Source organism: Ornithodoros turicata, chromosome 4 (genome assembly GCF_037126465.1).
Source record: "Ornithodoros turicata isolate Travis chromosome 4, ASM3712646v1, whole genome shotgun sequence".
In the NCBI taxonomy this organism is placed as follows: domain Eukaryota; kingdom Metazoa; phylum Arthropoda; class Arachnida; order Ixodida; family Argasidae; genus Ornithodoros; species Ornithodoros turicata.
The window spans coordinates 50,393,119-50,415,583 of record NC_088204.1 but is presented as its reverse complement, the minus strand read 5'-3'; the positions used below and the strand labels follow the sequence as shown (position 1 = coordinate 50,415,583).

General features: G+C 46.2%; 2 protein-coding genes across 4 annotated transcripts in view; one reads left to right on the top strand and one right to left on the bottom strand.

The window, feature by feature from the left end:
* Nucleotides 1-19: 19 nt before the first annotated feature.
* LOC135391518 (uncharacterized) lies at nucleotides 20-8,562 on the top strand. 2 transcript variants are annotated; one of them, XM_064621790.1, is made up of 9 exons: nucleotides 20-382; nucleotides 487-546; nucleotides 604-1,431; nucleotides 3,280-3,417; nucleotides 3,586-3,731; nucleotides 3,814-4,035; nucleotides 6,734-6,827; nucleotides 6,900-7,021; nucleotides 8,315-8,562. In XM_064621790.1, the coding sequence occupies exons 1-9, from the start codon at nucleotides 320-322 to the stop codon at nucleotides 8,514-8,516; spliced, it is 1,875 nt and encodes a 624-aa protein (XP_064477860.1). In that variant the 5' UTR covers nucleotides 20-319; the 3' UTR covers nucleotides 8,517-8,562. The 2 variants fall into 2 exon arrangements, with proteins under 2 accessions (XP_064477860.1, XP_064477861.1); XM_064621791.1 differs by lacking the exon at nucleotides 8,315-8,562 and adding an exon at nucleotides 8,257-8,303.
* Nucleotides 8,563-8,564: 2 nt separating this feature from the next.
* LOC135391519 (phosphoribosyl pyrophosphate synthase-associated protein 2-like) overlaps nucleotides 8,565-22,465 on the bottom strand; it is a 40,949-nt gene continuing 27,048 nt past the window's right edge. For both annotated transcript variants that reach the window (XM_064621792.1, XM_064621793.1), the window contains 7 exons: nucleotides 21,330-21,502; nucleotides 21,161-21,276; nucleotides 14,559-14,646; nucleotides 13,096-13,215; nucleotides 12,972-13,042; nucleotides 12,767-12,913; nucleotides 8,565-10,434 (listed from right to left, as the gene is read on the bottom strand). In XM_064621792.1, coding sequence (XP_064477862.1) covers nucleotides 10,276-10,434; nucleotides 12,767-12,913; nucleotides 12,972-13,042; nucleotides 13,096-13,215; nucleotides 14,559-14,646; nucleotides 21,161-21,276; nucleotides 21,330-21,502 — 874 coding nt within the window. In that variant the 3' untranslated portion in view covers nucleotides 8,565-10,275. The remainder of the gene's footprint in view (nucleotides 10,435-12,766; nucleotides 12,914-12,971; nucleotides 13,043-13,095; nucleotides 13,216-14,558; nucleotides 14,647-21,160; nucleotides 21,277-21,329; nucleotides 21,503-22,465) is intronic.

Below are 22,465 nucleotides of genomic sequence, written 5' to 3'. Positions count from 1 at the left end.
CATCCTCTCGCTCTCGCACTCTAGCATCGCACGTCACGCGCGTCACCCTATGGCGACTAGTCTCACGTTGTAGTCCGTAGTCGTCTGTCGATTGCCCGCTGTTGCCCGCTCACATTCGAATTTGACAAATATGCCGCACGCATTTCCGAGCGTATCCGACTGTTCGTCAGTGTGCGAGTTTTGATGTCCATTGTTCGCTACCGAACTATGTAGTTCTTTCTGCAACGTAATCTTTTTCAGCAGACAGTTGAGTTTTACTGTACATATTAACTTTTAGGTAAGGGTTCCAGTAGAACTCTGGCTTGGCGTGGCGTTTTCGATGTGCTTGGTTCTTCAAATCATTTCCTACTACTCTAGAATAATGTCTTCAAGACAGACAGAGGTGCGTGGTGCTTTCCCTCGATTTGTTTCTTTTTCGTTTTTGTATCAGTGTACAGGTAAATTTACGTAGTTGATGTCTAGTACACCATACTTTTGACTGCGCAGATAATAGAAAGGCTGCAACAAATGAAGAGGGAACTGGCGAAAAAGGAACGTAGGCTGCAGGTAAGCATTTGCGACGCTCGTGGAAATAACAGTGTCTGAGTTTTCCTTTCAATGTAGAAACTAAAAAGATCAGCGGGCGGCAGTTCCTCAGCTGAAGGAAATGTCAGTGGCTCACCAAGAGCATCAGCAGAGAGTCCAGCCATAGGTACTCCACATAGTGCCCAGGAAAATTTGACACCGCAGAAATGCGTTGTCAATGAAATGCATCACCTGTGTCAAACTAGTGAGCAACCTTGTCGCTTCGACACAGATGGCAAGGGACAAAACAATGATTGTGCACAACAGGTGAACATAACTGCATCCCATGCTTCCAGTACAGAAAATAGGAAGAAATCCACTTTCAAGACGATAAGCCGTCTACTGTTCAGTGATTCGTCAACGGACACGCTCGAAAGCAGTGAGGGATTTCAAGCTGATACATTGCATGCCAAAAGGAAACGACGACAGTGTGTATCGAGCAGTCCAAGAATGACGAGAAGTTGTACAGCTATTCGTAGAGTACTTGACTGGCTAGTGGCTGGAGCACGAACACGCCCAGCTGAGTGCTTTACTCTATCAGACAATGTCCAGTTTCAAGCATTAGTTGAGCAGAAATTGGAGTGCAGTACAACTCCCCCCAAGCTAAGTGACCTTGAAATCCATAGCAGTGTTGGGAGGGAAAGCCCAAAGCAGCAGGTGCTACCAGAGCACAATAGTGCTTCCGACAACCCTGAGCCAACAAAGTTGCTGAGCCGACACGTTGTCGATGAAGACCAGGGCACAGTAACAAATGATGCGCAGAGGAATCACCAGGTCCATGAAGCATCGGACAGTCACAGTGAGGAGTGTTCGAAAAGAAAATTGCTGGGATTGAACCACCCTATGATGTTCTACCGCAGTTTAAAGGTTAGCCAGAACATACTCGGAGATCCATGATGAGGAACGCCTGAGCACAATACTGTGCGTGTTGTGCTCAAACTCAGGTTTTCCTCATTGATCTTGTCCACCAGCTGGCTTTCGTGTACGTTAATTTATCTGCACTCAAAGATATCGTTTCCTCTAGAGATTTAGTATTGAAATAATTTAAGCTGACATTTTTAGCCTCGTAATGACCGATGGTGGATTTACCATTTCCTGGGGCCCTTTTCTCTGCTGAACGTCGAATCAGGAGTCGGGCATTATAATAATAATTTGTGAAATTTGTGAATGAATAATTTGTCAGGTCTTGGTTTTTTCTCCCTAGCCTCAAAATGATAAAATGTGGTCGGTAGTTTGTGAGGTATAAAACTGAAGGATATTAAGGTGGTTGTCCGTGACTATAGATGAAGACCAAACTGTTGCATACTTCAAGTATTTCACGAGAAGTATTGCATCATGAGTGCCGTTTTTTAGAGCATTACACGAGTAGTATTTTAGGATCCCACCACAAATATGAGAATAATGGCATCAGTACATTTGCCACACCTTTCTTTTTCTCAGTTTGAGAAAGTAATACTCCGTAGATGTAGACACGTGTGATCATGAGCCTGCTTACGTGGCTGCTCAATTTTGATGGCAAAAATTCTCCACAACAACGTGCCACATGTGCAGGACTATGGTAGTATAGGCACAAGCTAATGCTGCGCGAGAAATTTTGAATACCATGTTTCATAAATGACCTCTTGAAAGACTCACCTCAAAATGAAACCTGAAAACTGTGCTGCCACGTAGTTCCAGCACGTTTAAACATTTGTTTGCAATATTTATTCGGCTATTCTTTGCTGTTGCAAGGTTACTAGTGTGAGAGAGGCAAGCAATTGAAATGGGGTAACATTTCCCAGAGCCCAAGAAAGGTACCTCAAGGTGTCTACCAACCTGGAAAACTGGGAATTATTGGGGAGTTTTGATGTAACTGTAAAAGTCAGGGAAAATCCAAGACAAGTGCCATGATGATATGCAGCGACCAGTGCGATTGACCGGTTACACTGGAGCTACATTGCCATAAGTAACTGTTCGCCAATACAACAAACTCGGAGGATCAAAGTAGGGCAATTACAGTGAACCCTCGTTAATATGTCCACCACCATTCCCAAAGATTTTGGTCATAAAGCGAATTGTCATACTAACGAGAAACGCACAATCCGCTGACCTCAGAGACCGCTTCGTTCCGGTCATTCTTAGGTGCACAACAGCAACAGCACAGTGTGACCTGATCTCGTGGTCACTGCTGTTTTAAGCATTACAGTGCTTTTGCAGTCCGAAAAGCGCTATGAGCAATTCCGAGGTCAACAACATCAGGAGTCCTCCCAAACCTTGGCGTCCTACTTCAACACGTGTCACCCTCTGCCTGAGGTATGTGTGTAGCCTCTCCCTGGGGCTAGACACAGACGAGATGGATTTACATGGCGGTGGAACGGTTCTCAAGAAAAACGGTCATAAAATGAGTATGTCATATTAACGAGGGTTCACTGTACTCACTAAATTATATGTTTCATGAGCAATCAGTATCAAAACATTCCCGCTTGTTTTGGTCAGGGAACTTGCTTGAGATAGTCAGTGGAAACCTGGAAAAGTCAGGGAATATGAAGGCTGCAATTTGGTAGACACCCTGTACCTTCCTCGGACTCGATGAATTGCACAGTTTGCCTAGCCTTTGCGATGTAGGCACAAAAACAAGTATCTGGGGACACCTCTGTGGCATGAATGTGAGTATGAGCGAGAGAACTTTCTTGATCGTTGTCTTTGGTTTAACATATATACACATCTTGTTCCCAGTGCAGATTCCAAGATCCTCTCTTGGAAGTGAGTATTTCCGAGGGTAACCCAGCAGTCCTAGTCGGGATCCACAGTGCTGGCATTTCCTTCTGGAGTCTCAACGGAACCTGCTGGGATTGTCTCTCCGTAGATCTCCAGGTGACTGCGCACGGAGCATTATTTAAAAGTTCTCCGTTGCATCGGAATATGGGCAGCGACCGTAAAGATTTAATATGCTTTGCTCTTCTCATTGCATTTCGGCTGACGTTTCCCTCGTGAGCTCTGAAGTAGACAAATTTTCTTCTCTCATTTGTCTCGGTGGAGCAGCACACATTTGAGGAAAACCACTGCACGCTGCGAGACGACAGCAGTCTGTACATAATACACGGCGGAGCTACGTCCGACATCAGCTGCGTTCAGTATTGCATCCGAGAGCAGTCTACGTACCAGTACGTTCTTGGGACAAAGGAATCGTAAGTCATCTGATTGGCTGGACGAACCTGAGATGGGTAACTGTGAGCAAAACAACAACTTTTTTCTCTCTTTTGAATGCAGTAGTCAAAGTAGAAGAGCGTGTCTTTTGACGAAATTGCGAGGCACATGTTTTGCAATGGCAACAAGGTCATCTCGTGGGTCCACCAGGATTAAAAGCTGCCAGATAGAGGGTCAAGTAATACGCTCCATTGGAGAGACTTCGGATACTCTGCATTCTCTTACCAGTATTGAAGAACTGCCTGGTGCTCTCTTGGGAGCATGTCAGGAGGCCATCTACATTTGGTAAGCACAAGGAGGTGATTCGTGCACAAAATAATTACATTTAAGCAAAGACGAACAAAAAAATCAATTAGTGTCTTGGTTAGCTTTGGCAATTTCATTGTCGTTTTCGCATCATGTATACGAGGCTTTCATGCTCGAGAAACGGCGACACGTGAGAATGCACAACTAACGCAGTAAGAGAGCGTGGAAAAAGAGCAATGTTTATCGGAACAGCTGTAGTTCGCACCGTGTTCGCATAATGTCAAGTGAATATGTGTTTACTTTACAATTTTTTAGATGTTGTGAATCATGGAAGAGTACGGAAAATAATGTTTTGCCTGCCCTTTTGTAGGCAGAATGGTGCTTAGTTGGTTATCAGTAGTGAACATGATGGGGCTGGTTGCATATTCAGTTAGCACCTCCACCCACCCTCTCAAGCACTCAAGCCACCTTTAAACTGAATGACTTCTCCTTCTGTCATGCACTTTGCAAGATGTTTTGCAAGTGCATGCTATGCAGGTGAATTTGTAGAAAAAAATACACTTAAGATAGTGCCACGTCTCTCGATCACAAAATGCACAAATTTCGACTACGGTGAAGGAATGAGGACTTCTGAGAAAACCGTGGCAGCTCAGAACAACATACTTAAACCTGCCTTATATAACTTATTCCACTGCTCATTCAAAATGTCACTTCTTTCCATTGGTAGGACTCTTGAAGTATCAATTAAGTAGGCTCATATCATTAATAATCTTTCGTATGTATTTAATACAAGTGCTGTTCTCAAACTGAATTGAACAAAAGTTGAACACAGTCATATCAGTTCTATAGGAAGCTTGTTATCCGGTCTGCGTAATCGGGAACTAACTTGCTAATGTTGGCTTATATCTGGATACCTGGAATTCATTATCCATATCTGTATGTGAAGTACTGGAAACAGTGTCGTTCTGGTTCACTTATACAGAGACTTGTCCATGGCCTCTGTCTGTAGCATTCGCTAGCATTGTTAGCTCATCTCTGTTAGCTTTTTTGGTCTGAGGTCAATTACTGGAATCTGGTGCGGACAGACAGTACTGATGGCTCCTGAGAAGAGCAAGGGGTGTAACATTTCTGCTGGGCTCAAAAATTCTATGCGTGAGCATTAGCTATCGTAAATTGTGTGAGCGTATTTCTACCTTTCAAGCCTGGACTGAAGAAGCGCTGGGTGTTTACGTTGGAAAGTCCACAATATCTATGTACAATGTTCTGTGGGAAGAAGTGCAGCAACAAGAAACTGCACGCATCCCTGAACTTGATTTGCTTATATGGAAATTCGCTAGTGGGTACGGAGTCATCTGGACAAGAGGGACATGGCTGTGTATGTTAAGTGGGTATTTAGTACTCTATTTGTGCGTATTTATTGCATTCTCCTACATTATTTTATGTAGTACTCATGTTAAATTTTCATAATAATATTTCTGCACCTGGAAAAGAAAATGTAGCATTGTAGCTTCGCACAATGAAGCTACCTGCTGATCGATCTCATTACAAAAACACATGGGCCACAACCACGTAGCAAACACAACAGCCCTTGCTTGAATGTATGTCTGCCAGGAAAACATGCCCTTGGGGGCATCAGATTATTGCCTTGCCAAACATCTGCAGAAACTTGGGAGGTCAACTGTTTGCAATTGACCACGAATATTGTGCAAGCTTTGCACAAAATTTTATTACTGTGCCAACAATGCACGTGCATGCACACACACTTGTGCAGTGCTAGTGACCTTGACCCTCGCTAATTTTTTATCGAAGCAAAATTATCCGAGGTTATTTTACGTTTTAAGGGTTTTAATGGCAAAAAAATTTCACTCTGGTGGTGTCTGTTATTCCCTCGCATTTACAAAGAAGTTCAATATTGAAATAATACCATCAATATTTGATTATCATCACTGTCCCGGAAAAGAATGTTGCTTGTGACGGCTCAGTGCCATGTACTGTACAGAAAGAGGGAACCTAATGAAATAACTTAGAAGAAGAAAGGAGAGGTCAGCCACCACAGAGTTGGTCTTCCTACTCGTATAGGACATATCGAGGGGACTATACATTTAAACGAGTTGGTCAAAAAATGATGTGGCGCATCCAAATGTCAGTGAATAGGTATTGCTGCCTGTGACAGTAAAAAAAGCCAAACGAAGGAGTTGCCAAAATGGGGTAATGTCGGACAACCTTGGGCATATTTGTTAAAGGTTGCATTCGTTTATTGGCCTCGAGCAACTCGAGAGCCGATAGAGTGGACTCTTGCTGGCCGAAAATGCCCTGGTGCGGTTCTCGTGACGTCATCACCCTGGTAGTGACTCCTGTTCTAAAATCCGAGAAATCAACACTAGAGGTGCTTGAGGGTCGACTCCCAGCGACTCTCTTCTCGATGCGAGTCGCCGGAGTCGGTGACGTATGACGACACTCAGACGACATGACTCGCGGGTTGCGCGAGTTGAATAAACGAACACAAGCAAAAGCATGTCTTTGTACAGGCGCAGGGTGATTGATCAGAACGACTGCTATAACCACGAGACGGAGATGACCGTAGTGTTATTGTTTGGAAGAAGTCCGGTGAGTTGCCTGAAAATCTATTGAACAGGTCTGGTTGATATGGAGATGGAAATTGTGAAGTGTGCTTCTTGTTTATCCTTTTCTTGGCCTTTCCTTACAGTTGCTAAGGTCATTTCATTTGTACATGCAGGAACTATACTAAATGTGTTCTTGTAAGGAAGATTATTCAAGAGCCGAATACCTTTCTAGACATCTCTCTCATTTCATGGGCTGCATCACACTCGGTAAGTGGGATGATCCGAATGTGCAAGTTTGCATCTTGATTTGTGGTGATGAGTTGAACATCTTGTTTATAGGGTTTGATTTTCTACCTTGCACACTCAGTGGACGACAGCCAACTGATTGCACTGAACCCATTCAGTGGTAAAGCAGACGCCATTAGTAGCTACACATGCGTGCCTCGTAATGGGGGTTTGAGGTAGGTATGTTCTTTAGTGTCACTAGATGGCAGTCGTGCAATATTGTAGTCCTCCCTTATAAAAAAATTTAGTAACTTATTAGAATCCGTACTATAAAAAGTACTCGGTTTGCACGACACAAAAGTGCAACAGGGAACTATATGTGTGACCATGCTGCTCTACATTCACGCTTTGTATGTCCTCTGTAGTTTTGGTTCACGTTTGAAAAAACCTGGTACTACAACACTGTAGTCAATCGTCCCTCACAAATTATGTAGCACATTAATGTAGCACAGAAGTGATTTTAAACACCCTGTTTTCTTCTTATAAAACTGTTAAGTAGGCCAGTAAGATGCACCATGCCAAGTAATTCACACCACAGTGTCATAATTATCGCAGAAATTGAATTCAAAGTACGCCACAAAAAGCGACCGTGCGCAGAAATTGAATTCAAAGTACGCCACAAAAAGCGACCGTGCGCAACGGCGGTGATGAGCAGTACGAGCCTGTTATCTGCCTGCAACCTCGCGCTGACGCTATAAGGAAAACGCTCGCAGATTGGTCTATAGAAATGTCTGCTACTCAGCTGTGTGGGGTTCTCAAAAAGCCTTTCTCCTGGCTCGGTAATGGTTCGGCCGCTCCTTCTATCCTCAATTCTCAGAGAGAACTGGCAAAACTGGTTTACGGCGGCAAAGGGCAAGGCGCTGACCCCCACTGACTGGCGAACCAGAATGAGTTCTCCCTGTAACGTCAGCGGTGATGTGGCTTCATACCTTCTCCTCCTCGTTATACCCGGAGTGGCGAGGTAAGGGTGAATGTGCGGAGCCATGTTTATGTGAATGTTTTTCTGGGAAACAAATTGCACACATGAAAACCTTTTGCACTATTCGGTAAAATGACACACACATTTTCATCAGATGTCTTAATCTGTAAATTTTTGGGATAGCCCTCTGTATTCCTTTAAATGTGGTGGATGACACTGAAACTTTAAACAGTGTGCAAGCTGAATTGTAATGAGTGTAACATTTTACTCACTGTAAACATCAACTGTATTTACAAAGCATATACAAGTGTGTGTGCTAAAGTTCTGAGTTCTCAAAAAACCTTGCATTACTGGGCATGAGATACAAATCTGCCTGTTGATGTTTGTGTGCTCCTCCCTAGGATACAATTTTGCACTATGGCATAACATGTCAAAATGTGATTTTCCAAGCTACACCTCTCCTGTAATAAAACTTTTCTATTTCTCTTGAAGTTGATGCAACCAGTGTGTTGGAGGGTTCTGTATATAAGATAGGTAACTCCATTCTCAGGGCACACAAAGTGCACAGCAAATACGTTGCAGCTGTCTGCCAATCGCTGGGCGTCTGCATATGGAACCTCTGGAGTGGAAACTTAGTTGGCCAAATGCATTACGATGATGCCACCACAGTTGCACTGGCCACAATCAGCGATACATGTGACATGGCTGCTGTTGGATGTCATAATGGACATATTCTTGTTTTTGTGTCATGACACTTGTACATAGAGCACTCACGCAATAAATGTTGATAACAGACAGTGTCAGCATCAACAGCCGCTTTATTGGCATTTTACTAACATTTATCGACACATTTCATTTGCCACCTTGCTGTGCCCGCAAAATATGTGTCAAAAAGAATCTTTTGTGGGACAAAACACACGCTTAAGTTACACGTTATGTATAAACGTGCATGTAGAACGTAGTGTGAGATGACCATACCTAACTGTAGGGCACCCTCCCTTCTGAAGGAAGCAATGTACCTCAAACGTAACAGTGCAGCTGTATGTTCTGGAACCATGCACGGTACACCAATGACAGGACATATCTTCTGTGTACTGCATGCACTACCGCATAAACTTAAATGTACAAAGAAAAGAGAAGGTGAAGTAAGCACACAATGCATCCAGGTACTCAGTACATTCAAGAACTGACATTCGCAAGAATGCTTAATGAGAGCTTCTAGATACGGACTGTGTTGTACGGATGGTAGGTTCATTACGTCTAACTTCGTGGCCACAGACGCCGACCGATACATATTTTGAACTAAAAAAATTTGGGCAAAACTCTTGGCACTGTCCAGCGCCCCATAGAGCCAAAGTATTTCCGCTTCCAATATTTCAGATGGACTGCCCAGTTTTTCGTACTCATTTCGCACCGAGCATGCCTATTCTTTCGGACTTCGTCTTCCAAGAGTCAAAACAGACACACTACTGTGCGTTTCGGGACTCGATATTTTAGACCGCACCATGAAGGGAAGATTGGCAACCAATAACTGTGTAGGAGTGACGCACGTATGCAAAGACGGAGCTTAGTTTAAAGTCCATTGCCTCTCTGTTACAGAAGTTCCAAAACCCATGGGAAGCAGTAGAAAATAATTAAGAATAAACAACTGTAGAAAATAATTTCCATCACACTGGATTTGTGAAGAAAAGTGCAAGAGAAGGGAGTACCACTGACGACTTCATTGACGATGATGATGTGGCAGTCGACCCTGCCCTCAACGAAGAGCTCCGAAACTCTGGCGTAGAGGTCCCAGATAGTGTAACATTCAATATGTACGCAGATGCGGACAACAATGCCCAATTCTGCCCAGAAGTAACTGATGCCGACATCGCCAGCATGTTCTTGATTCGTCGCCGGAGAGTTCAGACGCAGCGACGAAGTGGTTGCCGTTGCGCCCCTGTCAACCAGCTGATCCTTACGGGTGTTACTACGCTCATGGAAGTGTATCGCAATAAGCTATGCTAGCAGAAATTTGCCGCAATGCGTTATTCTGTGTCCACGCGGGGAAGCAAACTCATATCAACAGCGATTGCAATCCAGTGTGAGTCCTGAAATAAAGTTTTTCTTTTAAACATTGCAGGTTTAAGCCTTTGTCTAAAAATTCAGATTGCTCAATATTTCAGATTGCTCGATATTTCAGATAGATTTTGTGGCTCCCTCAAATCAGAAGAATTGGTCGGCGACTGTACTTACTTGGGTAATCAACGCTAAAAGGAAACTTTGGTAATAGGCAGCACAAGTTGTTTCAGGCGTGAGGTGTCCCTCATGTATCAAAGATTTCCCTCGTTTTATACAGTCTTTAAAGATACACATAAGTTCTGTATGTATAAAAACTAAGCATATATTGGAAATGCAATGGGTATGAATTTGAGGAATCCAGAACATTTTTGTGGTAGCAGGTAGAAAACAGATACTGTATAAAGCCTCGTCTGTGGTGTCCAGAGCATGCAACGGCCTAAGTTCCTTGCCTCAATCCTCGAGGGTGACATTACGGAAGAGGTAAGACATGGATTCATTATTGTGGATGCGCCTAATTGCTTCCGAAAGCAGGATGCTGATATCTACTGTCTTGATCTTGTGGCACTGCATCTTCTGCACTTCGTGAGGCACTGTATTGGTAACTACCACCTGTAAAGTAGGGTTCTGCATTGTGTTGATTCACACAAACAATATGCGGGTGGAACATGAGTGAAAACACCATCGTCTTTTTATACATGTGGAAGGCATTTCGTAGAAGTTACCAATGGAGCTTTTTCATAACTGCTTATGCAGATGCGGTGCTGATGACCTTGGGGGCGCCTGACAAGGTTATCTCTCTATTCAACAAACGGTGCTGGATGGGGCTGACGGGAGTGGGGATAACCACACAAACCTGTCCACCCTCCTCCAAGGCCAGTTTTGATCTTCTGTGCTGCCCATTTGTTTTGGCACGTATCTAGAGTGATTCACTGGAGAGCTGCTAGGATATGTCAAGAATGTAAAAATGTCCATTGCGGTTAAACTCTGGTAAAAAAAAAATGGCCTAACTTCTGTGGGAGGGGCTTTTTAACTCCCACAGAAATTACTGACGTTGCTGGAGGGCAAGTATGGATGTGCATCTACGTAGCATTCCTTTTCTTTCTGTGCAGTTGGATTAAGCGAGTACTAGTGTGTCAACCACTACCACAAAAGTGATACTTTAGTTTCATAAGTAGGTAAAATGTTTTGCACTGCATATCACATACTATCATTGGTGCAATTTATATAGGGTATGTTTAACTGCTTTATCTCCTCACATTGTATTGAGACAAATCAGCACAACAAAACATCGATATGAATAGGAAAAACTAGCAATTTTGTCAATATTCCTTCAATATTGAGAGTATAAGAAAAAAGAGAATGAGTACTGTTCTTTGTTGCAATACACCTTCGAATGCAGTTGAGCCCGTTTATAACAATATTAACAGAAATGCGATCTCTGATCATTACATCAGAATTATCGTTTTTTATCGAAATTTTTATCGAATTATCGCTTTTGCAAAACCTCCGGTCCACGTCGACGAAGCAGAATGCCACTGAACATCGACATTTTGTTGAGAACGCAAAAGCATTTTATTTAGCCCTAATTTCACACAGCTTTATGTCGAAAGCTTTTCCCAAGGACAAAATAACCACCACTACGGCGTGGGGTTCTCCTCCTTCGTTCAGTGCCGTAGTCATCATCATTCCCACTATCAGAACTGCACTGTCCATTGCGCTTCGTCCTTTGGGTGGCATCAACCGTCTGTTAACTCACATCTTGGAAAATATTTCACTATAAAGTTTTGCACCAGTACAAAATACGTCAAGCACGTGCAACTTCGAGTCAAGTCATGTGCCTTTCGTCATCCAAATGTGTCCTAGAACCGCAGATGCCATCATATGCAGCAAACCAGAAGAAAACTCAAGGACAAGAGAACGATGTGGAGAGGGAGCAATCTCCTTTACTTCTCACGAGCCCCTTCGAGGCCGTGCGCTTTGCATCTAATCCCTGTCAGTTATGCGCAGATAAATGCACCGCATTCTCACTTTAATACTCACGGAGGCTGAGACTCTTGAAAATGCCACCTTTTGTTTTCAATGAAAAAAAAAGATGGGATCTTGCGTTTCGATTTTAATGCATATTACCGGCTGCCGAGAGAATTTGCAGTGAAAGCATTTGCTCGCTATACGCGAGCAAATGCTTTCACTATTATTGTTGTATCGATGTCTTCTTTACATGTCCTAGTACTTCAATGGGTGAGCTTACGGGAACCAGCAATTTGATCGTAATATTGGAGTTATCGTTATATCGAATATCGTAATAAACAGGCTCGACTGTTCAGCTAAATATCGGATATCATAAAGTCACAATCAAGTCTGACATAAAAATAAGTAGCAAAGACATCAAACCTTAAACGTACGCATGTGTAGGCTTGAACTGTTCTTTCGGCTCATTGGTAAATACTTATGGGAAGTGCAGCGCAAAACATGCATTATGAGTCGAGCCTGAAGTTTTCGGGCAATATTTTTTTCTAAATTTGGGGGGTAAAAATCGGGTAAATCAACATGTGCACTAAATTCACACGAATTTGGGTGAAAAAACTTCCAGTAGGCTAAATTCGGGGGGAAATCGGGCTCAGTTACTCAAAGTAACTGCAGTGGTTTGGTACAAACAGTGATGTAACTGCATTTGCTGCCAAACAAGTAAGTTAATGCATTCCTACAGACATCCAAGTTAGGGCAATTTGCCGGGTAAAAATCGGGTTTCACCCTAAAGAGGCAACCTTCAATTCGGGGTGCAACTTCGGGGAAGAATCAGGTAAAACCCTAAAACTTCAGGGTCTAATTATGAGCGCTAGTCCGTGTTCCCCTCATTTCTTGTGTGTTTTAATGATTTCCTCTCAATGTGTAGGCTGCCCTAGCATGCACACATACACGTATGTGGAACTTACGCAAGTACCTCGTCAATGGCAGAGTTCTCGATGAGTTGTGGTGCGTCACTAGACAGGAGGCCGTGGGTGGCTAGGACGTAGATCTTATAGGCACCACGTTCCTTGAGCATCTCTGCAGCGGCCACGAAGGACTGTACGTCATCCACCATGTCGTCCTATGTGGGAACTTCCTCAGCATACACACTCTATGTGATACTATGTGCAACATCTCACCACCATGATGGCTATTCGTCCTCCAACGTCGCCTACGACGTAGATGGGAGGCTTCTCCTTTGCAGCAGGCACTGCAGAGTCACTTGTGAACAATAACGTACCTCCGGACAAGTACAAGACTCACCAGGCATGATGTCCAGACCCACGTCCATGGTACGCGATGAACCGACCGTAGGTGGTGAGTAACGGCCGTCAACCATGTCGGACTCTGATTCTTTCTGTTCCCCGTGGATCACAGCGATACCTTGTAAGACCAACAATTAGTTCATACCCTTTGCTTTTTTTTTTCAGGAAAGAAAACAAGATAATGTTAATTTGTCGATCTTGAAGGGGTTGGAAGGTTCCTTAGAATAAAGCGGAGTTCAAACTAAAGGGGGTTGCCTGATGCTACAACAGCACAATTCCAAAAGATTTATTTACAGGCAAGCATCAAAACAATCTCGGGGCTAAAAAGCTTGCATTCGTTTGTTCAGCTGTGACTATCAACATGGATTGTGCCTGCTCGAGAAATTACGGGCTCTAGAGATGAGTCCTGCCCCGAGTGCGTGTATTGGCTTAGTCCCTGGTGCTAGCAGCTGTCATGTGGGCCCCGGGGTTCCATCCCTCTCTCGCCGGCCCTGACTGTGATGATGAACCTAACCCGATCATGAACTCCACGAACCCAATTTGAGAAAATATTAGACATCATCCACACCTTGGCTCTGTAAGCCTACAGGTCAACAGAATGGCCTTGATTGCCTAGCGAGGCTTATTTGCTTTGCCGACCACAGGTAAGCAGCACCATCTGTGCCAGCCGCATTTGTGCACGCCATTATGATGTTCCTTTTCTCCAGCACAAGTGTTGCCTTTATAGGTAGTGGTCTAATGAGTAATAAATTAATGTGTCACTGGGCTTAATGCACCAGCAGTGTTGCATTAGAGCAATCTCGCTCGAATAAATTTTTGCATGTTCCTGCATTTGTTTTACCAAGACTCCCCCCCAATTCAAATACATGAGTTTGACGGGACCCAAGCATCAGTTCGAATTATCTGAAAGTTTCAATTGATGAGGTTGCACACTGTTACTCTTGACACGATAATTACCGTAACCATTAGCAGCACCGCACAAATCGAGCAAGACTTTCCGTGACGAAGGCAACACAGCGGAGACCTATGTATAATTTTCTGTCGCTTTCTGTCACGCTCGCTTCAGAGTGCAAACATGATTGTTTTTTACTCTACAAATTTCACGCGAAAAGTTATTCTGCCAGCAAACAACAACAACGCAGATACAGGAAGAGCCTTCGACAGGGCATGGCAGGGGGATTGTCCTGAAACAGAAGGACGTTGCGCAGTGGGATGATTCGAACATGAAAGGCAGCAACATTTCCTACAGTAATAATGTGGCAACTGATTAAATGTCTTGTCAGCAAATATATATAGAAAGCCTATTATTTAATCTCTGAGCCATAGCGTGGGAGTCGTATAAATGGGATAGTCTGGTCCCTCAATTATCACAAAGTATAATTGACAAATGCAAAAGGTAGGAAGCTACCTACGTGCACCTGACTAGCACTTTGAAAGAAGGCATAATGATGTGGAAAATACCTAATCTCAGCCGCTCTGCGTAAGATGTTGCTTTGTTGGCAGTTGAGGGATTCCTTGCCACAATCACTGCATTTCTATAATCTGGAATCTGAAGCAAAAGGAACACTTTGTATAAAACTGTTTGTACAAATCTTTCTAGTGTATCTGCTACGAGCAGAAGTGAAAAATAAGGCAGCAATTCCAGCATGGCTGTCATCCTAGAAGTGGTGTCACGCGCAGAGTGTCAGGCTCGTTGTAGTACAGTGAACACTATTCATAGCACACTCATGGGTGTTGCAGAATAGGTGCTTATACCGACTAGATGACTAGAAACAACATCACCAAGTAAAGATGCAGTCAGAATTTAGACGCAACACATTTGTTAAACAGTCAAGCTGTGAACGTGTGCCTCATCCAGCCACCCGTTCAACATGTGGTAATGCTTCTGCCAACATAATGTAGCTACTTCTAGAACAAGTTCTATGGATGTGTCAACATAATGTGTGTGTTTTTTTAAATTCCGTGTTAGCGCCGCGAAGCAACTGTGGCTATGAGCGGTGGACAGATGTGGACAGATGGAGACAGACAGCCGGACAGCGTATCAAGACGGGCTAGTTGGTACAGGTCCATGATGGGGAGAGCAAGCAATACAAAGACAACCACATAATGTAAGCTCAAGCTAACAACTGGCAGTTTATTGCAAGGAGATGGGAAAGTCCCCACTTCACCAGGGATCCCGCCCGCCAGGTGAGGAAGGAGTTCGCTGAGAATGGGGGCACGTTGTTGGAGGCAGACAAGGAGGTGAGCTTTGTAGCTATGGACCCGGAGGAATTTCAACCATGCCTGTCGGCAGCCCTTAACAAGAACTTTGTAACCACGAAGGGCTCGCCAGCACTGGAGGTAAAGAAAGGTACCCTGGAACTGACCCGCTCCAATGGCCCGGATAAGCTTACCGGGGGGTCCCAGTTGTTGCCTTTAAAATGCCATGTGGAAGAGTGCGGGTGCAATGTCCTTTTTTGTTTATACCGACATTGTAGACCGAAACAAAGGAGACAAGAAAAAACACAGAAACACCTGGGGACAAGAAATTTTGAATGGCTTGATTCGGTAGGGCTGTTTAAGGAAGAACTGGTCGTTTGGGGAACTCCTCTCCCTCTCTCCTTGCAATAAACTGTCAGCTGTTAGTTTGAGCTTATGTTGTGTGGTCGTGTTTGTCTTGCTTGCTCTCCCCATCATGGCACATGTCACATGGTCAGTGGTCCACAAGGAATTGATTGACGCTATACAGCAAAACCTCTCATGTCTGACACCTCTGTATCCCGGACAACCCCCTAAGTGGGACGAAAAGTTGTTGCACCGGCGCACTTCCATTGAAAATACATGGGGAGAAGATCCTCTATGTCGGACACCTCACTATCTCGGAAGTACGACAGCGTTTTCTTGGTAAGTCGGACAAAGGGCCAAGCGTCAGCTTCTTAAACTTGATCTGAATTTCCGCTCAGAAGGCCCTGTAAACAATATTGTTCGGATTACAAAGGACAAGGGGATTCTGAACCTGTTTGACATTATGAGCCACCATAGAACCACTTGCATCCTCGCATGCTTCTGTAGCATATCGTCAGCATCGACAATGAGGAAGATAGCACAGAGCGCGCGACCTATAGCAACCTAGGCGATCCCGTCCAATAAACCAGTTGTTGTTGTCACTCAGGCCGTTCACTTCATCCCTCTCGGGCTCCTACATATTTGGTGACCCGGAACACCCGCCGATGTTCGGCACGAGCCCGCCTTCTGATCAGCCTTCCGCTACCCTTCCACCTCCTGGTATAGCCAGCTCTTCCTCTGTGCCACCCGTGGCACACGTCGCCGTGTGGCTTCCCCCTTTCTGGACCTTCAACCTGAGGATCTGGTTTTTGCAAGCCGAAGCACAATTTCAGCTGGCAGGTTTTACCACTCAGGCGACGCAGTACCGACACATTGTCGCTGTTCTGCCTCCAGACATCGCCTTGGAGGTAGGCGACATTCTATCCAGCCCACAGGCTGACAGCCCCTACGACCAGCTCAAAGACGCTATTCTCCAACGTACGACGGCGTCTGAGCGCGAGCGGCTGCAACAACTGCTCACAGCCGAGGAGTTAGGCGATCGGCGGCCTTCCCAGCCACTGAGGGCCATGCAAGCTCCGATTGGTGACCGTGCAGCAACGTTCGGCGATTCGCTGCTACGTGAACTCTTCGTGCAACGCTTGCCGCCACAAGTTCAAATGATTTTGACCACAGCTTCAAGCCTTTCCCTTTCCGAGCTCGCACAGCACGCTGACAAAATCATGGAGGTCACAGGCCCTTCCGTCGCAGCTGTTTCTGCCCTTTCTCAGCAGGCTCCCACCGCGCCTCTCCCTTCATCTTCGAGTCAGCAGCAAATCGAGGAGCTTCGCGCCGAAGTGCGAAACCTCTCCAGTATGGTCTCTGCCCTGTCTCGCCGCGCTCCCAGACGAAGGCCCCAACGGCCACGTTCCTCTAGCCGCTCACGTCGCCGCAGTGCCTCACCAGTTCGCGACAATTCCAACAGCTCTGGATTCTGCTGGTATCATGAGACCTTTGGCGATGCGGCTCGCAAGTGCCTGAAACCTTGCGCATGGTCGGAAAACGCGGCCGGGCAACGCTGATGGCGACCTCCGTTGCTCCACAGTTTACCGAAAGTCGCCTCTTCTACGTCCAAGACCGGCAATCCAGGATACGTTTCCTCGTCGATACGGGAGCTGACGTCAGCGTTTTGCCAGCCTCCCCTGCTGACCGTTTTCGGAAACCCCTGTTTCACCTGCTGGCAGTCAATCACACTGGCATACCTGTCTGCCAACAGAAGTCCCTTTCGCTAAATCTGGGCCTCCGGCGATCCTTTCGCTGGGTTTTTCTTGTGGCAGCAGTTAAGGACGCCATTCTTGGGGCAGACTTCCTGCATCACTTTCGACTGACTGTGGACGTTTCTCACCGCCTCCTCCGCGACTCTACCACGTCTCTCGCCGTTGCAGCGATACCTGCTTCTGCTCGTTTGCCGCTGTTTGGCTCGGCTCTAGCCCACCTAAAGTCTCCCTTCACCGGGCTGCTTGACCAATTCCCCTCCCTCACGCGCTCTCCGGACTGGACGCGACCCGTGCAGCACGACGTGGTCCACTATATTCGAACCACGGGACCGCCTGTTTCAGGCGGCCTGTTTCACATGGCTGTTTCACACGGCCGCTGCCTCCAGAGAAGCTGTGCATCGCCAGCAGGAATTCGAGCACATGCTCTCAATTGGCATAGCTCGCCCTTCTTCGAGTAGTTGGTCTTCAGCGCTCCACATGGTCCCCAAGAAGACAGGCGACTGGAGACCATGTGGCGACTACCGCACACTCAACCTAGCTACTGTGCCAGACCGATATCTTCTGCCCAGACTCCACGACTTTGCCGCCAATCTGCACGGGAAGAAGTTATTTTCCAAGATAGATCTAATGAAGGCATATCATCAAATCCCCATTGCATCAGAAGATATCCCTAAGACGGCTATCACCACCCCATTTGGTCTTTTTGAATTTCATCGTATGCCGTTTGGATTGCGGAACGCCGCTCAAACGTTTCAAAGATTTATCGACAGCGTCTTTCGCAGCCTTCATTTTACCTTAGCCTACATTGACGACGTTTTGATTGCCATCTCGTCTCTTGAAGAGCATCTCGCGCACTTGCGTCTCGTTTTCACCCGCCTGACAGACCGCGGTATTGTCATGGACATACAGAAATGTGAGTTTGGGCAAGCAGTTCCGCAGGGCAGTTCCGCCAGCTCAAACGGTTCCTTGGGCTCGTCAATTTCTATAGACGTTTTATTCCGCACTGCACCCACATACTACGCCCGCTGGAGGAACTCCTCCGCTGCGCCTGCCACGGTGCGCGTACTCTGACGTGGACCGAACCAGCCCGCCAGGCTTTCCAGGGTATCAAGACCAGCCTTTCTCACGCAACACTCCTTCACCACCCTAAGCACGAAGCTCAAACAGTCCTAATGGTCGACGCCTCAGGAGTTGCAGTCGGCGCTGTTCTCCAGCAGAAAATCGATGACGTCTGGTGCCCCATAGCATTTTTCTCGAAGGCCCTCAAATCGGCAGAGGTCAAATACAGCACCTTCAGAAGAGAGCTCCTGGCAGCGTACCTGGCCGTACGCCATTTTCGTTTCTTTCTCGAAGGCAGGAAGTTCACTCTCTTAACCGACCACAAGCCCCTGACTTTTGCCTTTCGATCTGCAAGCACCCGCTACTCCCCGCGGGAAACGCGCCATCTAGCTTTCCTTTCGGAGTTCTGCACCAACATCGTGCATGTGAAGGGCTCAGACAATAGTCCCGCGGACGCACTCAGCCGCATCGACGCCATACACGGCACAACTTGTTCCTCCCAGGACATTGCTCGAGAGCAGCAAGCGGACATCTAGCTCCAAAGCCTCCGGCAGTCTTACTCCTCTCTATGCTGTGAAGTTTTCGAAATTCCCGGTTCCGCCCTCCATATCATGTGCGACACATCTACAGGCCGACAACGACCATTCATGCCCTTGTCACTCAGAAGAACTGTCTTCGAGTCGCTGCACTGCCTCTCGCACCCAGGAATTCGCCCCTCACAAAAGCTCGTTGCTGAGAGTTTCGTATGGCCCAAAATGCACGCGGACATACGAGCCTGGGTTGCTTCCTGTCCTGCTTGCCAGACCACCAAAGTCTTTCGCCACACCACAGCTCCTGTAGGACGTTTCACCCCTCCCGACGCACGTTTCGACGTGGTGCACTTGGACATTGTCGGGCCACTGCCACCTTGTCAAGGGTTTCGCTACCTACTGACGGCGGTTGACCGCTTCACGAGATGGCCTGAAGCCACACCAATGCCTGACGCCTCAGCGCGAACGGTCGCTTCCGCCTTCCTTTCATCGTAAATCTCTCGGTTTGGTGTCCCATCTAAAATAGTCACCGACAGAAGCCGTCAGTTCGAAGAGCACCTTTTCGCCGCCTTCGCGACGCTCTTGGGGACATCTCGCAGCCGCACAACCGCCTACCACCCTGCTTGCAACGGCCTTGTAGAACGGTTACACAGGCAGCTCAAGGCAGCCATCATGGCACACGCAGACCCTACCAACTGGGTTGACATCGTCTCCATCGTCCTCCTCGGCGTCCGTTCTGCCGTCAAGCAAGACCTCTCGTGCAGCAGTGCTGAGCTTGTATTTGGCACCACGCTTCGACTCCCGAGCGAATTCTTCCATCCGTCAGCTCAGCCCTCCACAGCCGCGCCCGAATACATTGATCACCTCCACCATACCTTCACTCACATTTGTCCACCGGATACCCGTGTACCCTCCAACCGCCCGCATCACGTTCCCCACGAATTGGCCACGGCGTCTCACGTGGAATGCCACGCGGAAGTCCCTTCACCCTCCATATTCTGGCCCACACCTCGTCTTGTCCCGTTCAACCAAGCATTTCACCATCTCGGTAAACGGCCGTAAGGACACAGTCAGCATTGACCGCCTGAAGCCCGCCCACGTCGACAACGAGCGCCTCGCCGCTGCTGTCTTTCCCTTAACGACGCCTTCTCCGCCGAAGACCAAACACGTTCGTTGGTTGGATGTCTCTTCGCCGTCTCTGGAGGGGGGGCTATGTAGCATATCGTCAGCATCGACAATGAGGAAGATAGCGCAGAGCGTGCGACCTATAGCAACCTAGGCGATCCCGTCCAATAAACCAGTTGTTGTTGTCACTCGGGCCGTTCACTTCATCCCTCTCGGGCTCCTACACTTCCAAACGCAATAACAGTTGCCTGTCAGATGTGTGCTTCCATTCTGGCTGCAGACCTTGTGGGAGAGCTGAGCGGACCGCCCAGCAATGCCAAAGCGAAAGCTCGTAGAATTGACGGTCGAGAGGAAGAAAGAAGTTCTCGACAGGCTGTACGGAAGAGCAACATGCAGGCAAGTTGCGGAGGAATTTAAGATTTCAAAGTCAACAGTGTCCAAAATCACTAGAAGCAGAGATGAAATCTTATGCGCTTGGGAACAGAACTCCAACAGCAAGAGGCAAAGGATCCTCAGGAAGACAGACAACAAGAGCATGAACGAAAAGGTGCTGCACTTTTTTGATTGCCGACTGAAAAACATTCCCGTTTACAGCCCAATGTTGCAAGAACAGAATATTTTCGGTAGGTACTGCTTCAGATTCTGAGAATCTCCAGAATAATCTCTCAGGTACGACCATGGCTTACTTTATGTATTGTTTTTCTTGCACTCCTAACGTTTGATTCTCTAACTCTGACACCCCTCTAAGTAGGAGAGGATTTGGTTGCACCACGAATGTCCGACATAGGGTGGTTTTACCGTACTTTTAAGATCGATTGGAATGGATGTGACTGTCCCATTAAATGTCATGTACTTGACTACTTTACCCTCGTTGAAGGTATTTCCTACACTAATGCCTGGAAATTTTCCACTTGCCAAAATTTTATGTCACAAATCAGGGAACAGAATATCACCGAAACTGATGCTGCATCTGATGGGAAAAATTGAAATGCATACTACCTTCCCCCTATAGAGCCCCTGCAACAACCCTGCACAAGTCTGTCCTACTCACGCATTCAGTGATATACTGTAGCAAGAAGGGAGAAGCCCTCAGATTGTCGACTGGAATGTCAAAGAAGCCCTGCACTTCTTTCTGGTGTAAGTCCATTGTGATCATATGTGTGAGCCCTGCAAAGAACCCAATCTTAGAGGGCTGATAATAGTGTCATCCAGAAGAGCACCTGCTTTGCAGAGCATCTGGGCCAGAAGCTTCGAGACGATGCAGCCGCGCTTACGCATCTTGCTCTGCTTGCTGTAGGGAAGGTAGGGGACAACCCCCACAATGTTGCGCGCACAAGATGTCTTGCATGCGTATGCCATGATGAGCAGCTCCATTATGTTGTTGTTCACGTCACTATGCAAAGTATAGGACCATGATTAATATGCACTGCAAGGGTGGGGGCAATGTATTGACGAGACTACTCTACACAGAAAATATAACATAGATGCCATTCTGAACAGATGTTGCCTATGATGCAGGCAAATGTACGGGATCATGCATGCAACAAATTATCTCACATTGCATTAATTACTGCCAACTGCTACCAAGACTTGTTAGATGGAGGAAATGCATATAATTGGTACTTGTCCTGGTTATCTCCCGTTATCCAGCCTTGCAAAGGGCTCTACCAGTAGGTACTTTGTGGTATACAACAATGCACGGTGTAAGACAGTCAGGTGAAGTAAAACCGCCTCCGGAGGCGTTGAAATTCGGTATGAATTTTGAATAAACACCACAGTAAGTGCTGGCAAAGCAGAGCCACTTAGAACACAACCGAAGGATCCCAGGGGCCACAGAGTAGTTTTGTAAGTGTTACATGAAATGCCTTGGTTTAATCGCAGCACTTCATGTGTCACTGAGCACTGCTAATTTAAAATAAGGGAATAATACAGATTTAGAGCAAACAGCAAAGGCTGTTCTCCGCACACGTTGCAGGTATTGTGTATTCAACAAATGAGACACTGATAATCTGTCATGCCAACATAAGATGTTTAATGTAAACGACATCCAGTTACACAAATAGTTTATATTCTAATGTGATTTAGCAGTGAGAAATCAAAATAGCATTTTCTGAAGGTTAGATTACTTATGTGCGCTAAGGTTCAGCCGCGGTAATAGGTTCCGGCAGGTATGCGCAGCACAACAAATGAAGGCATGAGTGTAAATGTCCTTGGAGAAAAAAAAGTAATCTCAATGCATTTGCGGGAAACACACAGAAAAAAGAAAAAGGAAAGCGAAAGACTACTGTCTTCTGTTTTATATAGGGAGTGGGAATCCACAAAACCCAATGCTTCCTTCTGAGAGTTCCAATGTAAT